Raw genomic sequence first — 14,160 nt, 5'->3', positions numbered from 1 at the left:
CGCGCGAGCCGCCCGACACCTGTTGCCTTCCGAGTTTAATGTTTTCGCAAACTTGCCACTGTCATTTAATATTGTGTCGCATCCTGCATATATAGTTATGTGGTAAACATATTCGCCATAATTCCCTGCCCCTTTGTGTTGGAACAGTTTCAGGAAGTGAGCCTGTGGTTATTTTTTTTTGGGAAGGTTGCGCGTGCACGTACAGAGTGAAAACATTTGACGCTCACTTAATATTTCATTGGTATTTTGTTATGAAGCGATTGACACTTGTGATGACAAGGACTGGTGATATTTTAGCTAAGCACGACAGTTCATCACAGATCAGTTTGGATGTTTACAGTTATTCTGTACAGTTCTAGTGTTTACCTGTGTGAGCCAGGTAATGTCATGCTTCCTTCTCCTCGCGTCTCTTAGGTACGTTTACACGACAACGATGTAGCCTACTAAAAACGGAAAGTTTTTTTAATTTTAATTTAAATTTTTGGCGGACAGGCGACAGCGTTATAAAAAACGACCCCGTTCACACGGATCAGCAAAAAAACGATTCAAATCGCTGTATTATTCATGCTAGGCCAGTAGTTGGCGACGAGGTCACTTTGTAAACAAAAATTACGCGCGCCTCTGTTAAACACGCAATACGCATGCGCGTCATCGCCCTTTTCACAAATTCGCGGTTTTGTAGTTTTCACCATGGTTTTCACGGTGATAATAACTCTATCGTTTTCAAAAACTTGCACTTTGAAAACCGTTTTAAAAAATGTGCGTTTGCAGGTACCAAAATGCCGTTGTCGTGTAGCCTAAATGATGAGCCAAAAACGCATAAAAAGTTTTTATTTTTTAGTTGAAATGTGTCTTGTTCATATGCAACATGACTTGCAAATTTTGTGCTTTGTTTATTTGACCAAAATCAACGGCAATAATAAATCTGCAATGTATTATAATGTTTTAATTTTACATTGTCGTGGGTAGCCTATATTTCAACTAAATTTGAATTTTTTATTTATTTATTGTTTATAGTTATTTAAATAATTAATTTTTTTCTTTGTTATTGCTGGGATGTTTTAGATTTATTTCTCAATTAGCCAAGTCCGATTCCCGAACAGATCAAGTCGAATCTTTTCAGTGAATCAGTCAAACCGGGTTCTAACGATTTGTTCACAAACGATTCGGTCTAAACAATAGTTCACGGATCGATTTCAGTCATTAAGTGTGCTGCACATCTGTGGTGCTGCACACATTCTGAAAAATGAAGTCATAGGCTGCGTACGAAATCGCATACTCTCTTGAGTAGGTACTTATTTTGAATAAGTAATTACTTCACGACCGCTAAAAAAGGATGTTCTAGTGTATAGTCGCGACTCACTCCACCTCAGGATCACTACTGCGCACAATCTGGCGCCAAATGACGTAACCGGTGCAAAATGTCAACTGTTATTTCATTGATATTATGACATTCATCTTTTTTACAGTCTATGGTCCGAGCAGTATACTTGTCAACAGTTCACAGATTTGTTGAATCTAAAATAGAATGTTTACGGTTTTGAGAGTTGACAGTTTTATCAGCAGTTTTATGACCTTGTTTTTATGAGCTAAATCACGGTTGCAACAAACTGAACTGGGGCTCATGAAATCACAATGCAAACTATTAATAATAAAACTTAATCAACAAAAAATAGATTATCAACAGATAATGTCCTACCATAAAAAGTTGTATACAGTTTAATTAACATCAATATGTGCACCTATGACTTCTTTTCTGAGATATTTAGAATATGTAATAATACACGCCAGGATATCAGGGGACACTTGATTATGTTGTGACATAAAAGAATCGCTGAATAATTTTTTAACTGGTTCATTGAACTATTCTGGAAGAACCCTTCTCTCTTCACTATGAATAAGAAATGGACATGCCCCAAGAAGAATGGTTGTTTGACAACACCCTCTGGCGGTGTATACAAAGACCAAATTGCACTTCTGCGTATTTTTGAGAGAGATTATTTTATATTGTTAAAACAAAATGTAAAGTTAAACATCCATGTATTCCATCTGAAACTCTGTCATGACCACTTTTTAGGGTCAGCAGCTGAAGTCAGCTGTAATGGCTCACTATTTGAAGTATTCTTTATGAATGGCTACCATGGTAACCAAAACAGCAGGTGCAGGATACAAGAAGCACAAGGGGTCACCATAGAGAAATGTTGACTAGCAGATCACTGTTTTAATTTGGTGCTCGCACTCTGAAATATTGTATAGTTAGCAGATTGCATGGAATAGCAGCTGTATGAATTATGCAGTGTTCTAGTCTGGTCTTGCCATTGGCACAAAGTTGTCCAGATAGCTTGGAATGTTTCTCTAGATCTCATTCATGGTATAATCCAAAAAAAGGAACCCTTTGTCATTCCATTCCCATTTATTAATAACTGCTCACATACAGCTTACAGAAATCCACACATACCAGACATGCAAAGTAGATGACATAAATGTGATTTTCCGTTAAACAATGATAAAAGGTGAAGTGTATTTGATTTCTGTACACTCATGTTTATGGGTTGGTTTCGCCCTCATGATTCACTCTGTTTGAAACACCCATTTTAATGGCACTGCTTGCGACTGTCTGCTGAGATTCTAACTGGATAAGGGCGACTGGATAGTTGAAAATGGACTTGTTTTTCTCTGGGCTCATGAGGCTGTGCTCTGTTTTAAATCAATGTAAACCTCTCCTCACCTATTATGCAAGTCATTTGACCATAGAATAAGTCCTGTGTCCTGTCCTCCCAATGTAATGAGGTCTCATGGGAAGCTAGTAAAATTGGACTGACACAATGTTTGCCTTTAACCTTTTTTATTTCTTTTATATCAATATGTTATATCAAAGTCTGGTTGTTAGTTTAAAATCGTCATGAAATGAATATTCATCCAATCCATTTTCTAAAACAATTCATCCATGTAAAAAAAAGTTTCAAAAAAAGTTTTGACCTCGTAATTTTTTATCAAAATATCATACCTGGATCTTCTGGTGAAAACCCCATCCCAGCAAGCTTGCTTTCTTCTGGCTTTATTGAGTGCAACGCACACATCTCAAGAGCCAATTAATAATTGATGCGTAGAACCAAGTCCCCATCCTACTTTTTCCCCAATAATGTATTACTTTCAGATGTACATCACAACATGGAAGAAAATATCTACTGTAAATTTTATTTATTGTAACTGATGTATTTAGTAATATTTTAATTCTGGCTCTGATCAATATGGCACTCATTTTGGACTTACTGACTCCTAGTGGTGTGGATGTAGCATTACATGAAATCAAATGTTTGCTGGCATAGATAGGCGCCATTTGCAGTCAGGCATGATTAATGCATTTAATGAGGAATTACAGAAAGGCTACCAAGATAGAGTGAGTCATGTGATCTCAAGATGGCCGCCCCCATGAGGTGACCCACTCCATGTACAATTAAACAGCTTCTATAGGCTGTTATGACAGGAGTCTTCATCACATGTGAGTCTGTGATTTCATAATACGAATGCTGGCTGCCTGACTTTAGAACTGAATACTCCTTCCCCATCAGTGGCAGCAGTACACAATCTGTGAAGAACAGCTAAGTTTAATGTCATTCTGATGATCTTGCTGTATTGTAATGTGGTGCCAGCCTTTTTTAATTTGGCTGTTGGAGCAATGCTGCCTCTCTGTCAGACCACTTCCTCTTGAGTGTGCTGTTCAGAGGACAACACTGATGTGATAAAAACCACTTCCCGTCATGGTTGCTACCATTTGTAACCTCCCAGAACAACCTGTTTTTGAGTTGACAAACACATGGTACACATCATCACACCAGTTCAGTTCAGCTGAAGCCCAATGAGGAAGAGGTTTTGGAAAATAACACTCTTGTGTTTGTTTGTTGTGATTTTTCATGGTTGACACTGTACATTCTATGAGCATCTGATATTTGGAAGACCTCCATGGAGGGTGATGTACAAATGAGCTTGAGCTAGTTGTCTGGATCTGAATTAGAAATAGTTTTCTAATTTCTACAATGGAAGAAACAGTCCCACAAAAATAACAAACATATTGTAATTTATATCTTCCAATGTCTAACTTTGTGTGTGTGTGTGTGTAAACAAAAGGAGCTTCTGGAGCTTCTGGCTTCCACACAAGGAAAGTGAACGATGATTTATATTGCAAAAACTGATATTATGTCTGCATTGGTTGTTGCATGTCACATAACCAATGTAATTTTGCGTCAATGATATCAAACCTAGTGCGCATCTAAAGGCACGCATTTTTATCTGTTATAAAGAAGTTTGATGTTAATTGGCACTGATTGGCATTTGTTTTTTATTTTTTTATTTTTTATTTGTTAGTTTTCATGCAAGTGCAAAATATATTCAGAAGAGTAGATTATTAGAGATTAACAGTTTAAATCACCATCTTTGTGTGAAAAACAGAAGCGTCAAACAAAATATCTCATGTTGTTTTTCACAGAAGAAAAAAATAATACAGGGTTGAGATGAGGATGAGTAAATGATGACCACTGATAGAACATCATAGAATTTTTCACCAATTCTATGTTACCATCAACATGAAGAAGGACAGACCTTCTGGACTCCCTCAAAGTAACATCAATCATATATGCATATTACGTCATATTACAACACTTTTTCATTTGTTGGTTGCTCCTCACACATGTTCCTCCTGTAGGAGGAGGCTGACTTGACAGGTGTCAATGTTTTTACAGACTTGTTCTACCTGCTTGTTAATCTGAATAGATTTTAGTATTTTGTCACAAAAGGCTGAGAGTCCTTGTGTAGGCAGCGGTGAAAAGACATCATCCACCTCAATTCTTTCAACTGCCATTATGTACCATTGTCATGTACCAGTAAGTCAAGTTTTTGAGATATACGTCACGTTTAAGACAAATGTTTGTGTACAGGTGCCATTATTTGACCTTAATCTGGTGTAAATGCCAGCGTTGTGCATGCGAGGCACTAAAAAGAATTTTCAGCTCTCGTTTTATCTATTCCCTCACATTCCTGCAAGCAATGAGAAACGGCCCTCGGATTCCCCAGACTGTGGTGGAGCCAACAAAGAGCAACTTCTTAAAAGCAAATCTAAAAAGACTTTGTGCTGGATAGTTCAATACTTTAAAAGATACTTAAAGTTATTCAGCAGGGCTTTTCCTTTTCAGAGCAAAACGCCCAGAGAACTAATTTAACATTCACTCTTAAAAATACAGGTTCTTTATTGGCATCTATGGTTCCAAATCCCTAACCCTAACCTGTTTTTTAAAGAGTGTTGTGTAATCCAGGCCATCCACTTGATGGATGCAGTTCTTACCATTCAATTACATAACTTTGAAGAGTTTTGCTGATATATTGGATTGCCAGTTTTTTCCATTTAATCTCAGAAAAAAGGCACAAAAGCTGTCACAGGGGTAGTACCCTTTCAAAAGGTACACCTTTGTACCTAAAGAATGCATTATAATACCTCAAAGGTACCAAAATTGTACATATTAGAACCTTTTTAAAGGGTAATTAATTTATTCATTTCCTTTAAAATATTTTTTTATCGTCACTTGACTAAGCTTCCAAACAGTTGAAATGGTTTAAGTGTTTACAAAGTGCATACTTATCCCTTTGTTAAGGCCTAAGGTCACTCACTGCCCAGTTTTGAAGAATGAAAAAAGCTTTATATGTAGAGCATATACTATACATTGCAATTCACACTGCGTGCTTTCTGTAAATTGTTGTAGTGCATACTAGATCTTTCTACAGATATTTAGTACATGTTTAGAGGCCGAGTATAACTGCCAATGTCCACTCTTGCTCATTAATGTGTTTATCAACAGAAACAAGATCTTTCTAGAAAATGCACTACAGCCCAGGATAGAACCAAAATGATTTCCATCAGGGTCTGAGTATGTCACGTTTTAAGCCGACATGAGAATGACTCTGCGCTGTCAAACCCAAACCCAATTTCACAGTGCAAGTTACAGAAAACAGTTACAACCTATTCTTTGAACAGCAGATTCATCAAAAAGATAATAAAAAAAGTTAGCTACTTCCTGATTTTGTAATGTGTTTTATGACCTTCACACATATTTTGTTTGAGTCATTGACGCAGCCAATGACTCAATGACTTCATCACCCGCTTAAAGTGGCTGAGGATGTGCACACAAGCAGACTGTCTGGATGAACCAGAAAGCTGTGATCTAAGCCTTGACTTTAGGCTTTTGCATTGATGTGTCAAGAGTTATTGTTTTTGTCCAGTGGATTTGTTTTATGTTGCAAGACATTCTTTATTGCTCAACTGCATGGTGACGATTAATCGAGTAATCGGATACTTTCTTATGGTAATAAAAATAGACCCATGTGAACAATAGCCTTTAAAATTAATTAAATTATTTTTTGTAAATATAAATAATAATAATAGGTTCAAATAAAGTTTTAAAAGCAAGTAATTATATGGTTTTATTGAACAACACTGTTAAAATACATTATGTAATCTACATAGTATAACAATCAACTTATGTACATTATGTAATAACAAATGCCTGCAGAGGGCCAACGGCCTGGTGATTGTTGTTGTTACACTTTACAGCATGATCAAAAAATCGAGATAATAAAAATGACGTTTTTGCGGATGATGTTGTCGTGCTGGCCCCATCAGACCAGGACCTTCAGCATGCACTGGGACGGTTTGCAGCCGAGTGTGAAGCGGCTGGGATGAGAATCAGAGCCTCCAAATCGAGGCCATGGTTCTCAATCAAAAAAGGGTGGCTTGCCCGCTTCAGGTTGGTGGAGAGTTCCTGCCTCAAGTGGAGGAGTTCAAGTATCTTGGGGTCTTGTTCACGAGTGAGGGAAGGATGGAACGGGAGATTGACAGACGGATCGGTGCAGCTTCTGCAGTAATGCGGTCGATGTACCGGTCTGTCTTGGTGAAGAAAGAGCTGAGCCGCAAGGCGAAGCTCTCGATTTACCGGTCAATCTACGTTGATCAATCACCTATGGTCATGAGCTGTGGGTCATGACCGAAAGGACAAGATCCCGGATACAGGCGGCCGAAATGAGCTTTCTCCACAGGGTGGCTGGGCGCTCCTTTAGAGTTAGGGTGAGGAGCTTGGTCACTCGGGAGGAGCTCAGAGTAGAGCCGCTGCTCCTCCACATCGAGAGGGACCAGCTGAGGTGGCTCGGGCATCTGTTCCGGATGCCTCCTGGACACCTTCCCGAGAAGGTGTTCCGGGCTCGTCCCACCGGGAGGAGACCCCGGGGAAGACCTAGGACACGCTGGAGGGACTATGTCTCCCTGCTGGCCTGGGAATGCCTTGGTGTCCCCCCAGAAGAGCTAAAGGAAGTGTCTAGGGAGAGGGAAGTCTGGGCATCTCTGCTTAGACTGCTGCCCACGCGACCCGGCCCCGGATAAGCGGAAGAGGATGGATGGATGGATGGATATTTTTGTGTGCTACTGTGTTTCTTTTATTATTATGTGTATTTGTTCTTATTTGTATTATTAGCTAATTTAAAAATACTCGCGGGGAACATGCTAGCACTAGCAGCATGTTAAAACATGCTAGAAACATAGTAAACATTTAGCAATATGCTAAAACCATAGACATGTAGGTACCGCTTTTGCCGCTCCAGACATGTCAATGCGTCTGCCATCTTGGAACGGCCAGCATAATAACTCACACTAACAAATAAATGAATTTTCATCATAAAGGCCACAACATTGTGCAGCCTTTGGTTGTAATAACCGCCAACCTATACATTTTTTAAATGAAATGTGATAAACTTTTACAGATCGATCGGCCGCAGATCGGTATTGGCTGATAATCACATTCTATGACTCGATCGGTAGTCGCCAAATTTGGCTGATCTCACAAACCGATCACAGTTTAAAGCTGTAGTCCGTAACTTTTTTTTTTTTTTCAAAATGTATATAATAAACGAGTACATAATGAATCCATTTTCCAAACCGTGTTTTTGTCTGAATCACTACAATACCTATAATAAGTGTTTATTTTCAGACTATTAGACTGGTTTGGGTTGTACCACTGCAGAGTAGCCCAGTACCATAACATACATAGACATAAACGGAGAGAAGGAGCTTCGGCTACAATGTTCTTCTGCAAGACGCATGCAGTTCTGTTTATTAACCGCTAGAGTGGCAAAAGTTACAGACTGCAGCTTTAATGATATAAAACCTTAAAATGTCGCCGCCGACGCATATGTAAATAGTATACAGATAAGGCTTTTGCGCTACGTTCTGCTTTGTAACTTCGCGAAACATTAGTAAACCATAGTAAATCGCACATCTTTATTTAAAAAAGAAGGTTGTATTGATTTAAACGAACATACACACAACATAACATGATATGCAGATCTTGAGAAAATTCTCACGGAGTGACATCATGGCATGCTGCTTTGCTAAAGCTAGGACTTCCGGGATCCAAACTCATCGCGATCATGTTGCAGTGTTGTCTAACGTCATTTAAAAAAGTTATACCAATGGAATCTGGATCTCAGGTATGGTCGGTAGAGTAGGGACGATGTTTAAAGATTGGACTGTCACTGGATCGATCACTGAGATTGACAGGTCTTGATTTACCATGCGTGCGCCATAGAATAGCAAAGCTGAAACAGCGCTGGAAAATCATCACTCATCAATCAGGATCTTATTACTTGTTACTTTTTATATGTTATTATATAAAAAATTATATATTATATCATATTATATTATATTATATGCATTTACACTTGTAGTTTTTATGTTCACTAAAACATTTAATCATTTGTTTGGAGAGGTTTTTGGACTTTTGATTAAAAAGGTTACCATGGTTCCAAATGTCGTAAATTTTGATTGTTTTGAGATATCAACATATAATCATAATATCAACATAAAAATTTGGCCCAGATGCAGTTGACATGATTGTGAACAAGCCCAAACTTGATTTTATGTCCTGTCATATATACTTTCTAATCATGTCAAGCATGAATAATAACAAACAAATCAATAAATTGCATAACTTTTCTGGGGTTTTCTCAGCAGTAACATAAGATCCTCCAAACGTGATCAAAATCTATTTTCTTTCAAATTTGATTTTATTGATTGCAGCAGTCAAGTTTTATTGATTGATTGTAGAGTTATAAGCCATTACATTTAAGTATGCCACTTATCATTAAAACATCATTTAAAAATGCCTTCAGGGGTTAAAGGGTTAACAGTGACAGTCAACAGAGAGGTTACATATCACTTATATAATGTTTGAATGATCGGTATCAGCCAATCATGATGACAAGAAATCGGTAGTCGGAATATCTGCTAAAGACTGTTACAGCTATATAGTAGATATGCATACTTGCGAATAACTATGGTTACAGACAAACACTTTCTCTCGTCTCAAGTGTTTACAGACTTGCGTATAGTGGCCCTTAGAAACAGCCGCTAATGATGAGGAATCTACGTGTATATACTGTACATCTATGGCTAAAACATGATAGCAATGTTAATACACATGCTATAGCCTATGCTACAACATGCTAGAAATATAGCAATGTGATAATACATGTTAGAAATGTGTCAAAAATAATTGACACAATTTACAACCTTAAACACATACTTTATCACCACACACATTTGATTAAACATACTTATACTCTATGCCAGTGGTGGAATGTAACGAAGTACAAATACTTCGTTACTTTACTTAAGTACATTTTTCACGTATCTGTACTTTACTTAAGTAGAATCAATAGTGCATACTTTTGACTTTTACTTCGTTACTTTTTGCAGCAATTATTATACTTTCTACTTCACTACATTTCTACAACGTTTCGTTACATTTTTTGTGTCCCGTAACGCATGTGTAGCCTAGGCTATTTCCCATTAAATATAAAACGCATACTGATATTTTTCAATATGTATTAAATGCATTTTCTGAGAATTTATATTTCAAGTTTTTACTGCAAATGTCCCGTTTATAACGATGGAATTGCCAAATATTAAATAATTTATCCTCAACTAGTTTTGTGGTGTAGGTCTACGTATTGTATAATGTTAACTTCAAAAAAGGTGTGTGTCGCGATTCTGCCTTCTCACACCGCGACACAGGTTCGTAGATCTAAGTGTAGCGATTTCGGATTCATATTGTTACAGCCCTAATTATTAGAATATAGACATTAAGAGAATAAATTGTTATGCAAGTACTTTTACTTTTAATACTTAAAGTACATTTAAAATCAGGTACTTTTTACTTAAGTAGGGTTTTCATTGTGGTACTTCTACTTTTACTAAAGTAAATATGTCTCTGGTTATTTGTACTTTTACTTAAGTACTGAGATTCAGTACTTCCTCCACCACTGCTCTATGCAGAAGACACATTTTTAATATGACTTCGGTTTTGGAAGTGATACTATTTGTTGCTTTTAAAGTCTGGTCTTCATGCATATAGTATCATATCTAAATGTTAAGACAATGTAACATTTAGCTAAACGTTGACTTCTTATTTTTCTTATCTTATTTTTGTTTGTTACATTTTTTTCCACAAAACCAAAATTGGCAGGCCTGGTAAAAAAGACTGTTCAATAGAGGTGCAGTAACATTTTCAATGCTGCAGGGTAATCCACACTGCTTTTTAGAGAAAGACTTCAAAAAACCCCAGATGGAGGGACAAGTCCAGGCCGCTGCTGTCAAGGAGCTCCAGTACTTTCCGAGACTTCCCCGTGGGACTGTTTGACTATATTTAACCCTCTTTGACTCATTTAACAGTTTCAATCACCTGGAAGAAGGCTAATCAGGAACAGTAACTCAGCTACACTACTTTGTTCAATGGTATGTCATGAAGCTATACCATTTATTCTATATTGATTTTGATCCCCTAATTAACCTAATTAAGAGGAAGTGATTGTTACCTTCTTTTAGGGTTATGTTTAAAGGATATTATCCTGTTGCTATAGTGGGTGAGGCTTGTGGCAGTTGGTGGCGGTATGGGCCGTTTGTATGGAAGCCACACAGTACATGGTGCGACTGGTTGAGCCTTTTAAGTTGGTCTAGGTGTGCATAGAGTTCATTTGTCTTGAATAATCATGAAAATGTTTGAATGTTAAAGTATTTTTAATGTTTTGCCTCGTGAAAAGTCTTTTTCACATGTGCCCTGGGGCCTGTGTTTACTGACATTGAGAATAATTAATAGAAACCCGGTGAAAAACTCTCTTTGTGTCTGCTGAGCAGCTGCAGGCGCTGAGAGCCGCTGAGAGCCGCAAGGAATCTCAAACAGAATGGCTCATCTGTGATTTGCCATCTTCAGAGAATACCACTGAACTCAAATATACCATTCAAGAACTGACCTGAATGTAACTAACTCTCCTTAAATCATCACAAGACAATTATCATATTTATGGAAAAGGGAAATGAATAGCAATTAGTTTCCATGAATAGGGTACTAATTAAAGAGACCAATTTGATACAATATTGTCTTAACATGGAATTAATCTCACATGAAAAGCATTTCATTTTAAACTCGTCAAATGTCTCCATCTCCATCTCCCCTTGAAATGGGGATTTTGGTCTGTTCCACATCAGCGGTTTTGACTTTCTTGACTATAACAAAAAATGAAAATCACACAACATCAAAGTTTCAACATCAAATGTGTTTTTAGTACCAAAAACTGTATGATTATATGACTGTATGACTATACTGTATTGAATTATGACACCCAGGATTAGACTGGAAGACATAATCTCATTCGATTTTCTTAATTTTTATTGATTTCCATTCTGTAAAAAAATGTTTTTGCAATGTTCTTAATATTAACTGCCACTGGCATATAACATATGTAAGAAAAATGATTGAACACATATTTTTCTTGATTTCTTTAAAGTTCTATAACTTATCTTCAAAAATGTATGTACATACATCATTTTTAAAATGTTAAATAAATGTTTTTATTTTATTTACTATTACATGGCAAAAATAATAATCACACAATATCTAAAATGTATTTCGACCAAATTTTTTTTCCATATGCTGACTTTGTTGATTTGTTCAAGTTTTGTACCTTATTCATGAAACGTCAGAAGTAGTTAAAGTTTTATGTAGAAAGTATTTAGTGTAGCTAATTTTTGTTGGCAGGTATGCCTTGTAGTAAGAGTGTTTTCCACATGACATGTGGATGTGAATATGAATTTACAATGGTTTCACAATAGTTTCAGTTCTGAGATCTGCATGAAACATTTTCATTTCCCATTATCAATTAAAAAGGTTTAGCATGTTGGCTGTTGTTGTTATTTTTAACGGTTAGTTTGAGGAAGTGCAATTTTAATTCTGTTGAAATGAAGCAACCCTGACGGATTATCTAGTCGAGTAACAGCGGTTATAAGACCACCCAACCTCTGTACATAAATATAGTTATTCTCACATATTTTATCTGCCAGTGGCAACTGGCAAATAATATTAAGAACACTGTAAAACATTTTTCCCAATTTTTTAAAATATTTTATAACTTTTTATGTTGAAATTGGTTAAATTATTTTGAGTTAAAGTAATGGAAAAACATACATTGCCATGACTTATTGATCATATATATATGATATATATATATATATATATATATATATATATATATATATATATATTCAACTCTTTTTTTTTCTTCTCAGAAAAGTGTCCAAAATGGTCTTGTAAATCTGGTATTCTCAATAAATGAAATCTGTGTCAAGTTCAAAAACTAATTTACTGGATTCAATTGTGCCAGAGCTTAAAATGGAAAACTCATTAAGGGTGATGATATAAACAGTAGGCAACACTGGGTCCACAGAGACACACTGTTGGCATTTCCCCCTGTTAAGCTCAGCACTTAGTTAGGATCAAGTGATCAATCGGCAGAGAGAGTCAATACCAGCCCAACTGCTCGGGCGTCAAGCAAGCGTCTGTTGAGTTTCCGTTTACCATTTTTGATGTTCTATATGCGCTGATCAATGTTTATGTGTTGATATTAAAACCCTAAATTAAATCTGTTCAATATATAAATTGTTCATGCCTCTTTGATTAAACAGCTCAATTCATATGGGATTCTTATGGGTTTGAAATGTCATGAGTGTGAGTAAATGATGACAGAATAACCCTTTAAGTTGTTATTCACTGAAAATCTTGAAATCTGCAGTAATTATATAAATCAGATGTCTTTCAGTAACTCCATTGATCCAGTTTACAAAACCAATGTGAATGATTTGCTCAAGAATCAGAGTGATTTTTTTTCTCTAGTTCAACTCTCATAGCAGTTCGGTCGTAGCTACTAACACCTCACTGGAGAGGAAGATTATCAGTGAATAACAACGTACATTTCAACCTGTTTGTAACACAAAGCTGTCGTATGTTTACAGAAGACTTGGACTTTGGTGCATTAGTTGTGTACATCACTATTATGAGACTTTTAAGCCTCTTTTTTCGAAACTTAAAAAGCTCCATTCCCCATCCATAATTTCTCATTGTGTTCCTCTAATGAAAGAAAGTCATACAGGTTTTGAACAACCTGAAAGAGAATAAATAAAGACAGAATTTTCATAAAAAATGTTGTGAAAGGTTGCATGCATCATACACCGTAGCTTACCGGTTGTCGTTCATGGCAAGGTGATACACACTCTTCCAATAAAGCTGTGGTAGCGGCAAAGAAGGAAGCGAACATGGTGACGATAAGCCCAGCTGAGAGAAGACAGGAAATGTGGCTCAGTTAAAGTGACTTGCCATTTCCTGGTTGCTTGACAGACGTACAGACAGCAAGAGAGCAGAAAAGAGCAGAGAAGTAAGCCAGCGCGTCTAAACTGAGGCGTCATGATGGATTCTGATTGATACTGAGGCTTACAAGTGGACACATTCTGGACGTTTTAGAACCAACTTGGTGGGGGCTCAGCAGAGTCCGGGGTAACAAGAGCCCCTCCACCGCACATCACCTGCCATGAGACATGGACTGGCCCCTAAATGAACAGCAATTGGTAAAGTTAATTTTTTTTCCACCTTGAGCAGGTTTAATGTTATTTTACAGTTGCATTCTGCTGTAGTGCACATTGCTTTAGTATACCAGAAGCCCCCTGTATTTTGTTATCAGAGTGTGAACATTTCAGAGAGTGTTTTATGAAGCTGCTGACAGCCCAACTTCCCCTAT

At 36.9% G+C, this 14,160-nt stretch overlaps 1 protein-coding gene across 4 annotated transcripts in view; it reads left to right on the top strand.

Annotated features, from left to right (window-relative positions):
- Window positions 1-14,160, top strand: part of nbeal2 (neurobeachin-like 2) — an 87,657-nt gene that overhangs the window by 417 nt on the left and 73,080 nt on the right. The window contains exon 2 of one of the 4 annotated variants that reach the window (XM_082149949.1): window positions 13,764-13,990. The exons of the other annotated variants lie outside the window; for them this stretch is intronic. Within the exon in view, the coding sequence (XP_082006075.1) occupies window positions 13,961-13,990 (30 nt within the window). The 5' untranslated portion in view covers window positions 13,764-13,960. The remainder of the gene's footprint in view (window positions 1-13,763; window positions 13,991-14,160) is intronic. 4 annotated transcript variants of the gene reach the window in all.

The sequence above is a fragment of the Leuciscus leuciscus genome (assembly GCF_965113295.1).
Source record: "Leuciscus leuciscus genome assembly, chromosome: 20".
Taxonomy (NCBI): domain Eukaryota; kingdom Metazoa; phylum Chordata; class Actinopteri; order Cypriniformes; family Leuciscidae; genus Leuciscus; species Leuciscus leuciscus.
The sequence above is the reverse complement of the archived record's forward strand: the minus strand, read 5'-3'. Positions and strand labels throughout refer to the sequence as shown.